Source organism: Paramormyrops kingsleyae, chromosome 2, assembly GCF_048594095.1.
Source record: "Paramormyrops kingsleyae isolate MSU_618 chromosome 2, PKINGS_0.4, whole genome shotgun sequence".
NCBI classification, from domain to species: Eukaryota; Metazoa; Chordata; class Actinopteri; order Osteoglossiformes; family Mormyridae; genus Paramormyrops; species Paramormyrops kingsleyae.
The window spans coordinates 26,613,189-26,634,887 of record NC_132798.1 but is presented as its reverse complement, the minus strand read 5'-3'; the positions used below and the strand labels follow the sequence as shown (position 1 = coordinate 26,634,887).

Sequence of the window (21,699 nt, the reverse complement as noted above, 5' to 3'; positions counted from 1 at the left end):
GAGAAGGGGGGGCGTGGGGGTAATGCAGCCTATTGACTTTGTCATGAGTGAGGCAAAGGTGAATAGTGGCGCAGGGGCTAGAAGGTAACCGTAGCGGCACTGTAGATTAGTTACGTGCTGAAACAGGATCTGAACATCCGTATTATAGGAGGCACGTTTCGGGAGGCTTCGCTTTGAAACGTGTTACCTGAGCATCAGCAGATCGCTGAAAGTTCGGCAGTTAAGCTCGCTAGCCGATCTCATACATTTCAAGCTTACAAAACTGGAGGATCTGAAGCAGGATGTACCATGAAGAAAGCACGAACATGCAGAGACCACGTTATGGATGTGAGTCATTTATTCCTATTTTCTTATAGCTATAAGTTTTCATTTTACCCCGTTCAGGTGAACTGCGACACTTGTGCACATGTGTATAAGTTTTTTTTTATAAAGTTCACTTTTTGTTTAAGACGTGTTTGCAGCATTTAAAATAGCTCAGACGAGTAATGTTTTATTCAGCAGGCCGGGTGCTGTATGAGGTTAATACGAGCACAGAGAGGCGGGACATTAGGGCTGAAATGCGTGTTTCATTAATGAAACGGGCCGCATTAGGAGCGCTGATCCCATCGGTTAATTTTATACCTTCAGGCGTGTCCGCACTAGTTCGTTTAAGGCGGTATTTTCTAGTCAGATTAGTTCACTTTGAAAGGGGTCCACTTGGTATAACTGTCCTTACAGGAAGCGACTTATTTGCCTTCAGGTAATTAGTTTACTAACGACATTTCATGTTCAGTCTTGCGAAGTCGTTACCGGGTTAAAGGAATAACGGACCAACGGGGGCAGTTAGGTGTTTAAACCGGGTCCGTTAGGGCGGACGGTGGTCTGTGGTTTTCGGCCGAATGTCACCGAGTCGCTGTAACGGCAGAAGCGGCTTCCGACGTCGGAGCTGATCGAGTCACGGCGCTTTCATTTGAAACACGAGAAGCGAAGCGCCTACATTCATAAAATTCATTATAAAGCTTTATTTATTAACAAGCAGTATTGACTCCGTAGAGCCCCAACATTGCATTTGCCTGATCGCAATCACCAGAACTATTGAACAACAGGTTGCAGTAAAGTATACTATCAAAGTATAAGTGTAGTAACACTTCTGACATCCTGTGTCAGTGTGGGCAGTGCTGATGCTGGCTTCATACAGTATAACAGCAGCGTCTTTAATATTATGGCTGTACCTGTTGTTAGGTACAGTAGCTACTTCCACATTGGAAGTCATGTTTGTGGGGCCTTTGGTTTTGCATGAGTTTTTTGGACAGCAGAATGAATCTGCGTTACTCAAGAACTGAGGAACTAAAACAATACCTCCATTATTTCTGACCCAAACCAATAGATCTTCTGGTGAGTAAAGCTGTCCAAAATCTCAGTTAAAATGAGCTGATAAGGTCCAGTAGAGCTTTACTGGAATGTTCTGCAGGAATTTCTACGTATTTCACTTCTGCTGCGGTGAACAGCTCAGTACACACCTGACAAGATCCTTTTTTTCCGATAAATGAATACAATCTAGAGTCCACCAGCCACCCATAGATGGGATTCATCCATTCATTTTTTTGTAACTGCTTGAGCCTATGGGCACAAGGCAGGGAACAACCCAGGATGGGGCATCAACCAATCCCAGGGCACGCTCACACACCATTCACTCACACCTATGGGCAATTTGGTAACTCCAATCAACCTCAGCATGTTTTTGGATGGTGGGGGGGGAAAAACAGGAGCACTCAGAGGAAACCCCACGACGACACGGGGAGAACATGCAAACTCCACACGCATGGAGCCACAGCGGAGACTTGAACCCTGGTCCCAAAGGTGCGAGGTGATAGTGCTAACCACTGTGCCGCTCTGATATGAATATTATGAATCAAATATTAACATCACAGTCAGGGGCGTCAGAAGCATTTTTAATGTGGGGGGGGGGACACACTGGCATAAAACTAATATTTTATGTTAAATGCGGGGGGGGGAGGGGTCCAATAATTATGTGATAATTAATCATATTAATTATAATAATTATAATTAATATGAATAATTATGAAATGTGAGGGGGTCACGACCCCCTCAGATTTAATGACAGCGACGCCCATGATCACAGTTATTATGAAGATTTTAGAAATTGCCAGGTAGCAAATGAGTGAAACTTTAGTGAAACTGTCTTTGTTTTCAGTTTCCAGTATTTGGGAGGAAGTCAGGTTTCAATTTTGCTGTAATATCAAATGCATAAAGATTCCATGACATTGTACATTTTAAGAAAAGTAGTTACTACTTATACCACTGAAACGTTTTAATAGCTAGTATGCTCTTATTTCAATGCAACTCTATAATGATTTTAAGTGTAGCTATATTATGCAATGATTAAGTCACAAGTACAAACTTCTCTTCCTTGCATTCAGTATTTCAGTTTTGGCTTTCCCCAGGAGTGTTCCTAAAGGACAAAGTCATTAATAAAAGCGAAGACTCACTGTTGTCAGGTTAATGATGATAACAGGGACTTTGGGGTACTGCTATCAAGCCTGTACTGACAAGCTGCAGTGCACACACTGAGTGCTGAGAAGGCAAGTTAAACTGCCTCTAATAACACAATTACTCAATTGTTTGGTTGAGTGTGCAGCCTGCCAGAATCAAGGATGAACCAAATGACATTATTTTTAGGGGGCGGGTTAGTGGAACTGATGTGCCTGCCAATGATTGGCGTATGAGTTCCTATAAGGGGGGGGGGGGGGGGTTCATCATCAAAGGATACCATGCTTTCTGTTTGACTCAAGGCAAATGAATATGGCCACAATTAACATATCTGCTGCTAGAGGTGGGGACATCATCAAAGAAGACATGTTAATCAATCTAGATTCTATTGGATGAGCTTAAAAGTGCTTCAGCATTCAGATATTAATACCATGGGGTCATTATAAGATAAGTAATAAACTGTTACTTTATCATGGTAGACCGTCCCATGGAATGCCATTACTTTGCTGGTAAAAGGCTTAGGATGCACATTACCATCCATGGTCATCCTCTTAATTAAGCCATACTCTCCATTAGAGAGTCCCCTAGTCATGTGATCACTCTTTCATTCATTTCACTTTCTATTTCATTCTTGCTAGTCAATCAACTAAAGTTTCTTTCAATTATATTCATTATGTCTTAAAGTAATTATGACAATGCTATTTTTTCTTTTTTTATCAGACATCTAATTTTTTTAGGTTTTATTCACCTGACATGTTTCGACGTTCAGTGGACAAAAAAGTTTCTTGTTGACCAATTTTCTTCAGAAAATTACAAAATGGGTAAGCTAACAGGTTGTATCATTATATTTGTCGTTTAAAAGGGGCATCGCTGTAATCAATATGGGTGATGTGTGGCTTAGTAAGTTAAGGGTCTGTGTCAGTATTCAGGAGGTTGTGGGTTTGAATCAAATGACCTGCAGAGTCAAATCATATTACCACTGGGTCCTTGAGCAAGGCTTACTTCAGCTGCTCCAGTGATGCGGGTTGACCCTGCTCTCTGTCTGAATGCTTGCTCCACTTTTATGTTGCTTTGCACAGAAACGAGTGTCAAATGTCAAGTGTACAGTGGAGTGAAATGGTACGGTAACAGAACTATTACGTTAGTATGGCTTTAATGAAGTGTTCCTTACGGAATAGTGAGGCAGACTGTTGACTTAGACAGCTGTGGTAGCTATGTGCTTATTCTTTTCAGTAAGGTACTATAAAGGCACAGTGTTAATGTAAAACAGTCAGTCTTTGGAGGTGTGTGAAGCTTCTTCTGTATGGGCAGGTTATGGAAGTACTGCTGATACTGTTGATGGCATTGATAAGGTTGATTGACTGTACAGTATGAGTTTCCATTAGTAAGTTTAAGCTTGTTTATCATGATCGGCACTAGATGTCAGGCTTAATTGTTACTGAGTACTTTAAGGTAGAGGACTTCTCATGCCTGTTGTTGACAGGTAGCTTTTTCAGTTTTCTGTCAGTCTGAGGCTCTCTAGCTGGAACTCATTTACTTAGATAAATTTTATCAGTATTACGTCCTCTCAGTTAAAAAAAAAAAAAAAGCAGTGACTGTGATCCACATTTTGAAAATGCCGGGCTTATGAATAAGCAGGCAAGTCATCCATCAGACCCCCGTGAAGTTTATCTTGTGACTTAAAATATGTTTGACAACAGTGGACAAAACTGAAAGGGCAAAAGTACTGTAAAATAAAGTGCAAAGGGTCCGGTCTTATACTGCTTGGTGTTTTCTTTTGAGAAGGAAAGTTTTTAAAGACTTTAAATGACTGTCAGTCCCTGGAAGCCTAGATAGGTTCAGCTCACAGAGCCAGCCACATATGTCATCACCTCCTTCCCCCCTGAAGAAGACAGTGTCTGCCAGGAAAAAGAATTGTATCACGGTATCATAGACACCTACTAGTCTCGTGCGGTCACATTCTGAGGTGAGCCTGTTGTAAAATACTCAGAAGTTCCTGCTGTGAATCAGTGATATAGGCTCCAGCCTTTGTTGTATACATTCCTCCCAGCTCCTGCACTGTGCAGTTCTTGTGTTCTTATGAACTACTATGTTGTGTATACAGTCTGTTGTAGTGTGTTTTGTCCATGCATTGCTTTAATTTGCTTTTCTCGATGTTCAGTAGTAACGCATGTATAATAAATGACTTTAAATGAATTTTTTTTATGTCAAGACATCCTTAAATGTGTCAGATCATGTAGTTTCATATATTTCTTTTGAGCTTCGATGTATATTGCAGAATTTATTACATTTACTCCAGTATACATTTAAAATCCATTTGCTTGCAAACTGAGAAAATGCAGAAGCTACGCTGCAGTCAATTGCGGTATCTCCTGCTGGCTCATTTATTTGAAATGCCAGATAGTTGTAGTTGCTCTTGGAGCTTTTGTGTTTGCTGTGTGCCATTGGTTGCTTTGAAGCATGGTTATTTACTGCACATTTTAAACAAGGAGAAACTATTCTAAAATGCAGTTGGAGCAAACTTAGAGATAAAGTCTATGAATAAACTGAAAACCACTGATGTCTTTGGTGATTGGTACTAGCAAACCAATCAAAGTACCGTACTCTACTACTGATACAGTATAAAGCTAGGTCTACTGATGCAATAAGTAGGGATGGCAGTAACTATAAAATTTATTCACATAAAATAGCCTTTTCCCGCAGGAGTTTAAACAGTATAAATGATCCGGCATATTTTATTTAACCATTTCAAAAATTGTCCAGTCGTGTTAATCATCACTGAATCAATACCATGCGTTTGCTTTTCTTTCTGGATCTCAGCCCCTCCACTGTTGGTCATACATTGAGTTTCCTGGTTTCTCTCGCAGTTGTTTTTGGAAGACCTGAGTCTGTTTGGACAGTTTAAACAAATTTCAGTAACACATCATAGCAGTATTCCTGCTGTGTCTAACAGAGATTGTCTGTTAGCCCTAATAATGTGACCTAGACTGTTGAAAGAATGATTGAAAAATCAGCAGCTGTACTTTTAAGCATATTACCTGTTTTATGTAAATACTAAAAAAGTCTCTACGTAAAAGCTTTTACTTACCTAGCTCGACATGTTTTGAAGTGAAGTTTTATTATTAAGTTTTGCTTACCATGTTTCAAAGAGAACATTGAGTCATGTAATAGTTTAATTAATAACATTAAACTATCTATTCAGTCAGATCATTAAATACCATTTTAAGCATTCTATGAAAGCTTTAACTGTATAATCTTTATTTTTCACATAGATATTAAAAAATTCCTTTTCAAGGTAGAACACCAAATTAATGGTTGGTTAACCAGTTTGTTCCCATACAATATGTATACAATTTATAAAAGTGTCATACATTGTTGCACCTGTTCAGAAAATCTCTATTTGTGTAGTGTGACTCACTACTCGTGTAAAATTTCATTTAATTGAAGTTGTCTTTAGGGAGGCGTTTTCTTCTAGGTGACATCAGTGCTGGGTTGATTCTGTATTCATAGTACAGTAAATGTGGTTTTCACTCTTAAGGGTTTGAGATGCCAAAGAGCTCAAAAGGAAGTGCAGGTGAAGCCCCGAAATCTGTTATGCTTGTCTGGCAGAAAGAAGCGGTTCTGTAGCTCCTGTGGTTTGTGAAGTTGATCTGGATAGGTTGCATCTTAATGTGTAATTACATGTCTCCTTGTTCTTGTGATTGTATTTAAATAAACACTTCATTTGTAATTGTGGACATGTGCATTTAGTCTTCGTTCAGGACCCGAACAGTTTTAAAAACTGCTTGTCTTTTATTCCCCAGGTTTGTTCTGCCAAGAAAATGCTCGTCACTCTAGGGTGTGTAACTCGTGGATTAAAAATTAACGTAATCTCTCTTCATGTGTACAAAGCACCTTGAAGGTCATTTTCTGTTTCTTCCAGGGCCTCCGGCCATGACAAAGCCGATCACCACCATGTCCAGCTAACAGGGAAATTGTTTTGTAAACTTTTGTCAGTGTAGGGAAGACAGCAATGCCAACTTTAGCTGCCCCCCCCCCCCCAAATAAATAAATAGATAGATAAATAATTGTACCTACCCTGCCATGATTTTGGGTGACACTTTATTCACTCTAATAATCTAATTCACTAATGTGAAACGACATTCTTGAAGCCATCCAAGACTGCCCATCCAAAATTAAAAGGAAATTGCTGATTTATGATGATTTATGTGACTCTTGGCAATTCTGGGAAGGAAGTTTAACTATGACTAACATATATACTTAACCATTTTAGTAGTCACATTGTCCCTTTTTGGTCTCAAACATAGGCAGATCTGAGCTGCTTGTATCAACTTTATACAGTATATAATCCTTTTGCCTTTTTGTATATAATAAAAATCAAAATAGTCTAATTATACAATCTGATTCGTATTTCATGGGAAAAATGTAATTTTATTTTTTATTATTCCATGCTGCATATGTGGCTCTCTCGTCCTCCAAAGAAAATGCAGATAACAGTCATTTACATCCTTTTTTTGGCACACAGACAAGGTCAAGGCAAATACTCTGGGGACGACAGCAACAGATCCAGTTCCCATTCATTATATCAGGACAAAGATGTACAAAATGCTTTACTGACCTGTTTGAATAGGGTGGATTCCATTGGTTTACTTATAGGTTATGTGATACTGTTATACGTTCTGTGAAATATAGTATATAGAGCCAGGTATAAGTAAAAGCTGCCTGATTAAATGTTACGCTTCGGAAACTGTTCAAGGAAAACGTCAGAAACATGTTTTTCTAAACCCCTTCTTGTGTTAACTCATTATGACCAGTATTCCGGCCAGAAAACCAACACAAATGGAAGTAAATATAAGTGATCTGAGAAGCATATTTCTTATTTTGCTCTGTCTTTCAGCCATTGTGGATGATGAGAGGCTCTCAGCAGAGGAGATGGACGAGAGGCGACGACAGAACATTGCATACGAGTACTTGTGTCACCTAGAGGAGGCCAAACAGTGAGTACATTGGATGATAAGGGTTACTGGGCCCTATGTTTCATGAGACAGGAGAGACATCGTTCCTGGTTTCTAGGAACGATCACATTGGATAACAGGGGTATTTAATGAAAGTATATATGAACTATAGTTGTTGGAAAAAAAGTTTTTCAAAATAATTAAGTTCAATTTCAGTTGTAAATAAATCTTCTACCCTCATGCCAGTGTCCAGACTCTGTCAGCCTAAATGAAATATAAGGGAAGATTTGTCTTATAAATTTGTTCAGTGATCTGATATTATATAAATGCTGCACAAGCAGCAGCATTTGCCAAGGTCCAATAACCTTTACAAGCAACCGCAGGAGCTTTTCACAAGGAAACATAGATTTATGAAAGGTACAGCCTGTTTTGGGCTATGAAGAAGCACCCAACGTCTCAGGCAGCTGTCGCTTAACTGTAGAATAGATGTGAGTCCTGTGACATGGAGTAAGAGCCTTTCCAGTCCTATCTGAGTTCATCCCTGCCTTCAATATGCAAATACTGTTTCAACACTCTTCATTAGCGATTAGTGTTATACATTTGGACTGCTATTCTATAATCAATAGCTTTATACAGTCGTCTCATTACCAGCCCCCAATACTCACTTCCGTCTGCGCCAGAAAGTATCAGGAAGTCACACCCTTTGATGTGTAAAAGTCGAATTCTTTAAAATGATAAGTCAAAACTGATTTCCGGTGCGTACTGCGCTCACACCTCTCTCAGTTGTTGTTTCATTGAAGTCTGTTGTGGTTTTAATGGTCAAATTTAAGCCTGATTTATACTTCTGTGTAGAATGTATGCCATTGGTACAGCGTAGCCACGTGCCAGTCACAGTCATTGTGGTCTGCGCCGGTACGACATGTCGCTCCCTTTCTGGGGAGGTGCGTGTCAGGCTACGGCATTTTGCGCAGAAATGTAAATCAGGCTTTAGTTTAGTTTAGTTTAGTTTAGTTAGAGGGGGCTGGGAGGAGTGTAATTATTCACACCAGTGTAAGATGGTGGAGGGAGGAATCTGTGATTGGCTGCTGTTAGTCTTGCCCCGTAATATTCTTCCTCCTCAGTGCTTTGCGGAGACTTTGTACTTGCAGAACAGAACAAACACAAGAGCGCGAGAGCACACACCTGCCTTGCTAGATATGCCAGCATTTTTCCTACCTTTCCCTGGCGCTGTGTCTTGTGACAAGAGTAAATTTCAAGTGTTTATAATACATGGTCCATTTCCTGTTTTTGTATAGTGAGTTACAGGAAAACCATTCATTGGTAAATGAAAACTGTGCGTTCTTCTGTGGTGTCACCTGTTTCTTTCCATCTTTTGAAAGAAAGCACTTGAGATTCAGTTTTGTAAATTATAGTTTGCCCTGCACAGCACAAGGGGAATTCACTAACCCTGGACTTAAATGATGAGAAATCTTAGATTGTTAAGGCTTTGGAAATTAATTGTGCTAAGGACTGATGTGACCGAGTGCTGGTCTGTACTTAGGAAAGAGTTTTACCCAGAACAACATGAAATCCAGAGGAACCTTAAGATTAATTATTTAAAGAGACTCTTATAATGTTCCTGGAACAATTTCAGGCACTGTTAAGAAACACTGTTAATGGGGTCTGATGAGAATCCTACTTCTTTTGGAACCTATTATAGAGAAGTAAGTCTTGTGTTGTGTTTGGAACAGATCAAAACCACTACAAGATTTCCTCCAGAAATCCTGGTGGTTGTTGACACAATGCTGTTAACAGACAGAGGAAGCCCCATGTTGGTGTAAACAATAGTACCCACACTAAAGGAAGTGACTTCTTCTGACCATTCTACAAAGCAGTAATTCCATTTCAGTGGTAGAGGAACATCTTGCCATCTGTATATACCAGCTGTCCATGTAGGCCTTAGTTTGGACATTCAGTTTCATGTAGTATCATTTTACACATGCTGTTAGGAGCTTCTGTGATTTTCGGGGTTGAACAATGGCAGGAAGGAGAGGTGCTGGGCTCCGAATGCTTACTGTCGCTGTGGTCTCTCTGGATTTTACTGCAGCATTGTCGAAACGGCAGGAAGCGGCACTTTTTTTGCAGATGTGCCCCCAGGATGCACCTCTCCCACTCCTCTTCAGTTGCAATATTCAGCTTGTTTCAAAGTTAAAAGATTTTAAATGTTACATTTTTTGTTTTTCATAATACACACATTTTGTAATAGAACAGATTCATGTGTAGCCAACAGGATTTATGTTCCCTAACAAGGGAAGTATAGAATGGCAATGTTTTTAGTGATTTTTGCCACCGTAAATTCTGGTAGACAAATGCAAATGTTCAATGCAATAAAGTAAATGGGATAAGGAACAGCCTTTAAATAGGTTTATTCCAGTCATAATTCTGCAATGACAGCCCGAACTGAAAATTTTATTTATGGATATCTGAAGGAAGAAAAATAATACAAAAACTGCTAGAACGTATAAGATGGTAATTGAAGATGATTTGCAATGTTTTTAATGTTAAACCACTTGCATTCTGGCATTTTAACAAACTTTATAATTGTAAAATTTCAGTTCTGCAGACTAGTCATGTTTCAATTAGTTTCAGTCTGGATTACTTATGTGTTTTTTATGTTTGTTTTTAAATTTTCTTCAATATGTGGGTGTCCTGGGCATTGTATGGTAACTTGTATATATGATTAATAATATACACAGTAATTATGATCTGGGTTTTTGCCTGTTGACCTGTAATAGGATAGTTTGGTGTGTTAACTTGCTTTGTGTTTTCCAGTATGCAAAATAAGTGATGCATTTCAATATTCATTCAAGATTCTTTAATTGTCATATACATAGTTATACAAAGTACAGCACAGTGAAATGCATCCTGAACCACTCTTTTGTAGACTGTGCAAATTAAAAACTCCAATTATGCTAAAGTTAAAGTGCAAAAAAAAAAGCTAAAATGAAAGCAGAGAAAGTATATGCAAAATGAACGGTAACATGGACGTAAAAAAAAGTGACCAGTGTAACAGTGTGGGTATGGTGAGGGGTACAATGCAGCACAGCTAGTTAGTACTGGGTAGCCTCCTCAAGTGTGGATGATGTGTGGCTCTGTTGGTTGGGTCAGCGTGCTTGTGATCAGAACGTAGCCAGTTCAAATCCCTGGGCTGGCAGAATCATTTCTTTGAGCAAGGCCCTTAACCCCTGGTTGTTCTATGAGCTGACTGACCCTGCTTTCCGAAGAATGCATGTTTTTTAGATAAAATCATCTACTAGACAAATGCATATGAAATGCTTCAAGGATATTACCTTCAGAGAAGCCCTCGTGCACACCACTGTCATACTGATCTGTTATTTTTGTGCTTTTGGCCTTTCCTGTTATCTTTAACAGGTCTGACCATTGTCCTCTGACCTCTCTCATGAACAGGGTGTTTTTGTTTGTTGCACCATTCTCTGTAAACTCTAGTATGTGCAAATTCCAGAGAAGTGCTTGATTCTGAGATGCTTGATCCATCACATCCTACACCAACAATGACACCCCATTCAAGATCATTGAGATCATGCATCCTAGTCATACCCATCCATCCATTTGTTGTAGCCGCTTGTGTTGTTCAGGGTCACAGGGGGGGTCCGGAGGCTACGGGCACAAAGCAGGGAGCAACGCAGAATGGGGCACCAACCCATTGCAGACGCACACCACCTGCAATACCATTATGAAGTATTTGTCCGACACAATTGAATCAAAAGGGATACTAACTGACAATTACCTGTGTTTTCCAGCTGAAGCCATTAAGAGCTTCATGGTAAAGCTTGAGCATGGCCGTAGTAGTGTCACAATGTAGGGCTGCTTTGCTGCACCAGGTCCTGGGTGACTTGCCATTATAGAAGAGACTTTGCATTCATCATGAATTCTACCAGAGGGCGTTGTGCTAAAAACTAAGGCTAAAGTACAGCAGAGTCTGGCTCACGGGACAATATTCACGCAATAACACAAAGGCAGGTTTATGCCAAAACAGTTGGAGAACATTTGGACTGGCATAATCAAAGTTGAAACCTAAACACCACTGGGATGTTTTGGAAGAACCTAAAACAGTCAAACAGTAAATGTTTGAATGTTATTCATTAAGGAGAGCCAACATTTCTCCACAGTGTAGTGCTAAAGGTGCTATAGGCATTTACTAGGCTTAACTCAGCATTACTTTCCACATGAGTGCAGTGTTTGTCATGTGAATAAATTACATCCCTCAATCTTTCTTCTTGTCCTGATCAGAATCGCAGGAGTGAATTACATAATAATGTTTTTTTCTCCTACATTTGCTCATTCTAGTGTTATCTAGTGATAAGCTCAGGCTGTTAGTCTGGAAAAAATCAGCGTGGAAAAAATACAAATATTTAGAATATCGGTAATGGGCCACTGGGTTTTGCAATACACAGATATGGGAACGGCTTGAATGAAGTGACACACTGAGATCATCTTTTATTTCTGTATCATAAACATTCAGAAAGTTGTATGAGTGCATTATCATTCTGAATCATTCTGTTTGTGTTTCTGTATTTTCAGTTAAAAGACCATATATTGAGAGCACAAAAGGAAAAAAAAATCTGTCCATCCGTCTTCAAACCACTTATCTAGTATGAGGTCAGAGGGGCGTAGAGCAGGGGGATACCCTGGATGGATGCCAGTTCATCGCAAGGCAGCCACACACACAGTCACACACTGCGGGCAGTTCACCCAGCTGCATGGTTTTAGGTTGGAAAGGATGGTTGCATTCTGTAACTAAAGTAACAAAATCAAAGGGCTTCCTAAAGCAGGGCTCTAGGTCCTTGATAGTTCAGCCAATGAACTAGATGATATTTTGCGTTATGGGTGGCCCAGTGATTCACTGGGTATCTCTGTTACCTGACACCCCCTGGGCTTGGGGTTCACACCTTCTGCTTCGCATGTCCTTCACATGTTGCATGTGTTTCATCTGAGTACTCCAGTTTTCTCCAACAGTACAAAGACATGCAATCAGGCAAACTCACATCACTAAATTGAGTATATGTGTAAGTGTGACCTGTGATGGACTGGCATCCCATCTAGGGTGTACCTGGACGTATGCCCTAAAGTTGCTTGACATATGGTTTCACCAACCCACACCCTCGTTCAGGCAGTTGGAAGATGGACAGAGGAAAGCTTTTAAGGTGAATATGTGTATTTGCAGTATTAGTCAATCTTACCAAAATGATACAGCTGACAAACACTGCATGCCTGTCTTATTTACTGAGCAAGGACACTGATTTCATCAGTGTAAGCTGTTTAGCCATGGAACCTGGCTATGCAAAGTAATATTAGCCCTAAGTTACTTTTTGATAACTTTGTAGCTTTGAAAATAAATCTTAATTCCCCATTTAGAGTTGATGTACATATCTTTTCAGCTTTTTGTGAAAAACGTAAAATATTTTAAATTGCATGTGCAACGTAATAAAGTCGAAAAGCTAAACAAGTTGTTTCTCTAAATTGATGTCACAGTAAAAGCCAGAAATCGTCACCTGGAGGAGATGTACTGTATCCTTTTATTTGAAAATGACATCATGCACACATGCAATGAGATGATTAAAATGAAATGGACTGTTTCAAATATGGAAGCATGGAAGCTACGGATGTACTGTATAAAAACACCCAGAACTCTTTGAATTCTAAAATTACCTTGATCAAAGTTAGAGATATAATCTTCAGTGCATGATTAGCCCTGTCAAAAATGAAGTAATTGGCTGTACTTGTACTCTTTTTTTTTTATTTTTATTTTTTTGCTTTTGGAGACGTTGCCATAACGACTACCGCTACTGAGAACTGTGACGCATTTTGAAAGTACACTAGCGCCACAAACGTGCGTGTTTATTTCTGTAACGGTCCAATGCGGTACCATTCGTTTAAAAATATATGCATGTAAAAGTCTTGCAATTCATATTGGGATTATTTTTTCTTAAAATTGGAATGAAGTGTATTTTGATTTGCTTTCATAAACTGCCATTGTGTACTGCATGACATTTGGCTTTACTGCAAGCTGTAGGTGTTTGAAATACTCCACAGAGCAAAATATCTTAAGATTAAATATACGCATTGTGATCATTTACAGACAATACTTAACATTTACTGAGCTAGACTATATCACAATGAAATGAGCCATTTAACAGTTAATTTACTGAAATTAAATGAAATGTCACATTGTGTTCTGAAACTTTTGCTGCCTTTACTAACCCTGGGGATGTTAGTTTCCTACAATCCTCTGCTCTCTTTCCAAAGAAAGGTGGAAAGCTAGCTAGCTAGCATTGTTTATGTATAAATGTAAAAGAAAGATGAGCTGATCGTAATTGCACATACATTAGCACATCAGAGAGCATGTTTATTCTTGTTATTGATTTAACCTGGGATCAATAAAGTTAATTTTAATCTTAATCTCAGCTGTGTGCTGAATCACCTTTACAAGGACTTTAGCATCGGTTGTGACTTCACATCAAGCTGATTCAATACATTTTAAGTTGGGTAAAATATGCAAATGTGTGAATATTACACTCCTTATCAACCTAGTTTACTTTTTTATGAAAAAATAGGTCAACTAGCATAATCCACAGCCTGAATGATTTCCCCGCCATTTTCTCTCTGTGGTACATGCCATGCCTGCTGTTAGCAGCCCCACCCCCACTGTTTGCGTCCTCCCCCATAGGGTGGGGGGGTGATGTTGGTGGTTGAAGAGGAAGGGTGGTAGTCATGTTTGTGGTTGCCGCCCCTGGATTTACTCCTTCCCCATGTGTAGCTGATGAGTCTCGCTGTACTACGCGTAATAATGACACTAACGCCAGGGTGTGTAGAGCAACATGTGCTTCTTGTTGCGTGCTACCCTGCCGGAAATGTTACCCTGAACTCAGCGATCATCTCCGTGATATAGCATAAACTCTTGCAGAAGTGCACAGAACCCTTCTTCAGCTTTAAATGATTTTCAAGATATAAAAGCTTTCATGTTACTTGTTTTTATGTGTTGATATATTGAGAAATTAAGAGCATTAACTATGAGGAAAAGGCATTTTAGCTGTAGTATGCTAGTTCAGGAATACATGGAGGTAACTGTAAATACCAATACAATATCTATTGTCAGTGTTTACAAACATTAATGAGTGTAATGCAGCGTTCCAGTCCAGCCCCCTTGTTTCGCTCTGTCCTGTGTTTTTGCACTTTTGAACTACAGTGAAACTCTTCCCTTGTCGCTTGCTGTTTGTAAGTCGCGGTGTGTTTCTGGCGGAGCTTTATCTCGTGCCACTGTATACTTGTATGCGGATGGTATGACGATAAAGCCCACTTAGCTTAACGAATCGAAACAGAGATTTTTCCTGTTAAGAAACTTCTAACTGAATTCTCAACCACCCATGAAACCTATCAGTGCTACATGGCTGGGGTTATGCCACTCAGGATGAGGAACAACAAAAAAAGTTTGAACTGAAGGTCAGCGTTGTGAAGAAATGATTAGTAAATTATTTTAAGCACGAGGGGAATTCCAAGTTTTGAAGGTAGTCAGTATTTCAGTTTGCAGTTTCAGTACCTGTATGTCCACTTCCATGTGGTGAACGTAATTGATAGGAAATGGAAATTGTACAGCTTAAATACCACAGTGGACAGGCATGGTTAGTTCAGGCTCTGGGGTACATGGGTCTTTAGGATAAACAATCGCAAAGTAAACAGAGACAACATGAGCTTAGGAAAATGTCCATATCTCTAGGGGAGAAAATGGTGGCCTGTAACAAAGTCCTGTTGTCCACTCGATAAGCAGCATGAATTGATTTGCATTCCTACCATTCCTTAAACAATTGCTGATATCAAGATACTTTAATACAAGGGATTTGACAATCCATTTATTGCCACACAAACGGGCTGGTGGAATTTGGATTCATTCCAGTGCAGTTCGTTCAATAGTAGGAGAGGCAAGAGGGTGCAAGGCACAAGATATTCACAGAACAACATATCAGCACAGAAGCCCAGTGACATTCACCAAAGTAACTCAAAGTAATAATATAGTTATGTATGTAATATATAGTCATGCTTATATTTCTGTGATATCTACTTTTCAGGTCATTACAGTTTGTCTATACTGTGTACATTCCCAGTCTTTAAACTCAGAACTACCTCTGTAACATTTGCTCTGTAGTAATGTGTGTTTCTGGACATTTTTCATAATTTAATCAAAACAGCGTTGCAGTGATAATGAATATGTTGTATTTTTGCTTATATATTTTTTTCAGTTATCTGATCTTTGCTTATACCGGAGCAGACCACTTAGAGTTACATGCTTTGGTAGTATTGGAACAGTGTGATAGTTTGCAAGTGTTAAGTATAATCTAATTTGACTGTAATAGCTCTGGAATGCTAATCGTTGACTCAGAGCCATTTGATAATTAGTTTTGTCGTGACACCTATAGGTAACACAGAAAATGTTTTGTCATCGTCAGTTGTCTGTCACCTTGTAAGTGTGTGTTTGTTAAACAGAAGGGGTTACTCAGAATTCATTACAGCCACAGCAGAGGTCTTAAGAAGCAGTGCTGTCTGTGGTTTAATTAGTGTATGCTAACCAATAAAGCAAATTAGCTGGAAGAACTGGAAGAAGGGACTGACCAAGGAGTTTGCTCAAATTACCGCATGCGTCAGTCTGCTGATGCGTGTTTAGTCTGCCATGAGTTTCTGCTGTGGGGTGTTTTTCCACTGCAGATTTTAATTAGATCATTGTTTTGGCTCTATCACTGACATATAGTTTGATGGAGCATCCCCAGCTGCTAAAGATACAATGCTTATGAGGACTCCTGTCCCACTGAGTCTCTGTGCTTCTGATGGTTCTAGCTTCTCGGTTTTAAACCATTTGAAATAACCTGAACAGTGAATTTGCAGCCCTTCTTTTTCTGTTTCCCTTTAAAATATCAGTCATCGCCACACGATGTTGCTCTCTCATTTTATTTATGACCACTGTGACTGCGGGAGACCTCATTGGTGGACTTCTCTTTTTTTCCACTCTTGTGGAAGCCAGGTATGTCTGCACATTCCCGGAGTGTCCTCTAAACCCTGCATTCCCCGTCAGTGAGCGCGTGTCCTGGGAAGTCCGACTACAGTCTGGGACTCTTTGGATTACTGGCCAAGTGATAAATCATTAACAAGTGATAAATCATTAACCTTTAAAATGCTTGTTAAAAGGCATAGCAGAAATACATAAATGGCACCTTCCATGTTTAGATTTTCCAGTCCTCCTCATCTATTGGCTGCTCAGAGATGGACGACCCCAGGTCCCTCTGAGGTTCTGTGACTCTGAGCTGCATAGCTTTGCAACGAAAGTCTTTTGTGGAAGGTTGTCCCACATACAGTGCTGTTTGATTTGAGAAAAGTTGTCTAGTTTTTGAAAGCATTTACTTTTGATTTAAATTTTTTTTTCCACTTTTTAATTCCATTTATTTTTGTTTTGCCAAACTTGATTAGAAAATGCTAAGGATAGTTATTGGAAGGAAAATAACATGTATCCATGCAACCATATATTTTTTTATGCTACTTCTCCTGCATGAGGTCTCTGTGAGTGTGGATCTCAGGATATTCCAGCCAACTGTAGAATACGAAGCCATACAAAGGGCCGTTTAGAAACATTAGTGTTTGCGGACTATGGGAAGAACCTGCATGCAAGTCGCACACACACACACACACACACACACACACACACACACACACACACACACACACACACGTAGGGTAAACATATCCTTATGGGGACTGCTCATTCATTTCAATGGGAAAAATGCTAACTCTAACTATGACAACCTTAACCCCTACCCTGCCCTAACCATAACCATAAGTAACCAAACAAAATACAAGAGTTTTTGCATTTTTAGTTTTTTCATAGCAGTCACCGATTTTTATAAAATAGAGTTTTCCCTTATGGGGACCAGGAAACCGGTCCCCATAAGGGGAAAAAAACAGATATTTATCAATGTTATGGGGACATTATGTCCCCATAAGGATAGGTAAACCCGCTCACGTACATACACATGCACACACACACACACACACACACACACAGCTGGATTCCATCCCAAAGGTGGAACCCACACCTCCTGTATGAGACCACAATGTTATCAAGTCATAAGATGCTTTTTTAACCATTTGTATAAGCGAAGTCACATAGGAATTTAACAGTTCTATCTATCCGGTCTTGCTCTACATGAAACGCGCACATGAACGAGTGTTTATTATAAACCACAAACAAATAAAGTGCAGGGGGACAGAACAGTGGGCAGGAGTTACCCCCACTCCTGTTCAGATAACAGACTTATATTAGCTGCTGTTTTCCAAGCATCATGTGACAAAGATCTGCTCCATCTCCACAGACCTTTGACATTCCAGAGACCGTTATTTCATTTGTACCGACAATGTGGGATGTCAGCTAATTGTAAGTGAATGCATTGCTTTTGTATATCCTTAAGGAGTTCATTAGGTAAAAACCTGTGCACTGAGTGAACAGGGGTTTTAGCAATACGGTGACCCGGAAGTGCAGAACAACAGACACAAAAACATTAAGAATGCACAAAAAAACAATTGAGTCATTCTCTCTGGCATCATGGGATTTTGATCTGTTGTCTGTCACTGGCCTTGTTGGTATAGACCCTGAATGTGCATGAAACTCACCCACCTAATTGCAAAATCCTTAATTAGTCTGAGCAGCAGCTCTTGATGTGTTGGTGAAATAGACTTAATATAAGTAAGATTGGTGGTAGCAACAAATAAATAAAATTGATAGCTGAAAAAACAGCTAAATTCCTTAACTTGATGTACAGCTCTGGAAAGACCACTTCATATTTTTCATGAATCTGCATTTTAAAATCCTGGTTTAATCGTGGTTCCGCTGGCAGAATGATACACTAAGCAGTAACCTGCTTTCAGGATCAACATTTCTAAGACTGCAGTACACAAGAACAATGTGAAGCAGGAGACACTGGGAATGACGAAAAACTAGCCAAGTAGAGGGCAGAAGCATCTTTCTGATGTCAGAGATAACTGTCATCTTATCTGGCAGTGCCTCATGAATCGTGGGATGACATCAAGTGAACTTCAAAAAGAACAAGAAACATTAAGTGCAGGTGTGAAGTGCACTGCTAGGACAGTTCATACTAGGCTCCTAGAAGCAGGACTGAAATCCCATAAAGCAAGAAGAAGCCCTTCATCACTGAGAAACAGAGAAGAGCCAGGTTGGAGTATATATTTTATGTATATTTTACACAGAAGCATACCCAAAAATTAAGAAATGAGTGAAATTAAAAATGTTGCTGCGGTCTTGTATTTTTTCCAGAGCTGTATACTGCCTCTGTGGCCTGGAGCAGTTACGGCTTGAAAAACACAAGAAAACCCAGAGAAAGAGAAAATGCACAAACACTGAGATATATTCTTTTATACTTGTATTCTTCATCCAGCCTTCTCCTATAGGCACTTATACTTTTCATGGTTGGGGGGGGGGGGGGTCTGGAGCTTATCCCAGAGGCTATGGGCGCAAGGCAGAGAACAACCCAGGATGGGGCATCAACCCATCGCAGGGCACACTCACACACCATTCACACCTATGGACAGTTTGATAATTCCAGTTAATCTCATCATATTTCTGGATTGTGGTACCCAGAAGAAACCCGTGTCGACACAGAGAGAACGTGCAAGCTCCACACACAGAGCCATGGTGGAGACTCACACGCTGCTCCAAGTGGTACTAGCGACAATGCTAACCACCGCGCCACCATGTTGCCCTCTGTATTTTTAATGTTTTTGCATTAATATTTTTTACATTTTATTGATTCGTTTTGGATTTTCAGAGCCACTGCCACTGTATGGCTGCCCCATCTGTTGGGATTTAAAGGGGAAAACCGTTAAGGATTGGATGGTCATTCAAGTCTTGAACATGCAGCATAGTTGATTTGTCCTTTGGACAAAATCATTGTCAAGTCTTTTATTTAAAACCAAAACATTGAGGTCAAGTGGCACTGGGGTTTATTATGTAAAGATAAAATTCACACAGGGTACTGCTACTCCCTAGAAACACCGGTGCAAATGGATTTCTACGGGCAGTAACTGCGGCTAGACCTTCTCTGCATGTTCTCTGCACGATCAGAGTCTTAGACTTCTTAGCTGTGCAGGTGCACTGGTCAGGGCAGGGAGTGCAAGTTTGCCCTCCAGAATTTCAAGTCTGCTTTTAGTTAATTGTTTGGCACATTTCAGCAGCATTTGATTTTGGTTGGTTATTAAATCAGATTGTCTTTTGGCTCTTCTCCACATGAAAAACCTATGTCTGAGTCACACTAAAGCTTCAGTGCTTATCCTCAAGTTATGATAAATGATGTATCATGCTCAATTTTGGACTTCCTGTAATGTGTGACATATTTCTGAACCACTCACACACTTTGCTCTCATCTCCTCGGTTTCAGGACGATTTTGGGCCTCTTCCTTCTGGATTAGGGGGCTGTCTCTATCATTTGATTGTTATACATATTTTTTTTCCACCACCAACATTTATGATTGCTGGATGCCTTTCTGCCGATGGCATTTACAATGACATCAAAGACAACATTCCAGAAATTGAGCTTGCCTGAGTATTTGATAGTCTGATCATCTTCAGATGGTGTTACTTTTTCCCCAGTTGTTGATGCATCACCTACATCACAGGTCACTAACAGGCAGACCGCGGTCCTGGTCCGGACCCAGAAGCTGTCCCATACAGACCCAGACCGATAGCCAAAACAGAAAGTTATAATGTAAAACCTGACGGGGAGCTTCTATTTCAACCGGCGCAGCTTTTGCAGGTAGCGGATTAGCAGTAGAACCGCCGTTTCCCACGCCGATGAACATCAAACGCCTTTAACCGCCAAGCAAGACGTAGTTTGGCTTATGCAGCCCTTTGTCTGCACTAATGTGCCATTACTGTTAATAGCAGCAGCGAAGCTGTATAAAGTGATGTTATTTGTTATATAAATCAACTCAGGTGAAACAAAAAATGTATGTTTTCAGGGTTGTCATGCAGGAAATCTTACAGCAAATTATAAACATAAAAATAGCTATGTAAAAAGTGTATTTACACAGTTAAATACAAAAGCAGACTGGCCGAAAATCCATCCCGTGACAATAAATATTGTCAAAAAGTTTTTGAATTGTACTGAATTAATTTGATTTGACAGTCAGGTATTGATTACATGCAATGTTGATAAAACTAATAGGCTACTTAAATATATATCACACTAAATAGTTAGACATTATGATCTTCCGGACCTTTGCTCCAAGAAATTTTCTCGAACTGGACCTCTTTAAATTTTTGTTGAATACCCCTGACCTACATGATTACCTCTTTTTTTTAAATTAACCTTCATACCTTGTTTTTTGGTGATTGTTTGCTTGACAAACATCTCTATGCAAATAAGTTTTATACAGCTTACAATTGAAAGTAATTTACTCAACCGGCAATGTAATGAAGCATGTCTGGCTAAATGCCTTACTCTTTATAGCCGTTAATTATTCTTATTTCTTTAACAGCTGCACCACCAGCTGCCTCATGGCGTTAGGAAAAAATAATGTTGTTTGTTAGCATAACTGCTCAAATTAGCCAAGCGCAGTAAGGCAGCCCTGCAAACCGCCCGCCCAGACACTGGCATTTGAAGAGCTGAACCAGTGTAGGTGCCACAACAATGCCCTGTTGTCCCAGCATGGTGAGGCTCACCACAGTGGCCTCTGAATCTGTCTGACCCCCACCCCCAATGAAAGGAGTGAATCTTTCTCAGGCTGGAACCCGAGCTGTTGTCCAGACGCAGAGGGCTGTCCTTTTTACGAGCCCAGGTATCTGACAGTATGCTCAGGTGCTGTGGTGTTTTTTCGCTTTCTTTATATGTATTATCATATTTTCAAATAATATATTTAATCAGCTTGCCATGTAATTTGTTGTCAAACTCCCAAATAGTACCTAAATACGACAGTTGCCCCCTGTTGTATGGTTGGCTTCCAAAAGTCATTGCCAATTTCAGAATATAATGAGTGGAAGATCTTATTTCTGCATGTTCTTCAGTCCAAACCAGTCCACAAAGCTCCCTCCAACCAAGCAGCCATGTTTACTGGAAGTCACACTACCAACCAAGCTTTCATTTCCTCAGTACGTCATGCATGAATCTCAGGTGGCTGTAGATCCGCAGCCCTCCGCCTTAGA

The 21,699-nt window shown here is 39.9% G+C and overlaps 1 protein-coding gene across 2 annotated transcripts in view; it reads left to right on the top strand.

The window, feature by feature from the left end:
- The window catches only part of iqgap2 (IQ motif containing GTPase activating protein 2), a 51,161-nt gene continuing 29,462 nt past the window's right edge, over positions 1–21,699 (top strand). For both annotated transcript variants that reach the window (XM_023797025.2, XM_023797024.2), the window contains exons 1-2: positions 1–327; positions 7,388–7,487. In XM_023797025.2, coding sequence (XP_023652793.2) covers positions 282–327; positions 7,388–7,487 — 146 coding nt within the window. In that variant the 5' untranslated portion in view covers positions 1–281. The remainder of the gene's footprint in view (positions 328–7,387; positions 7,488–21,699) is intronic.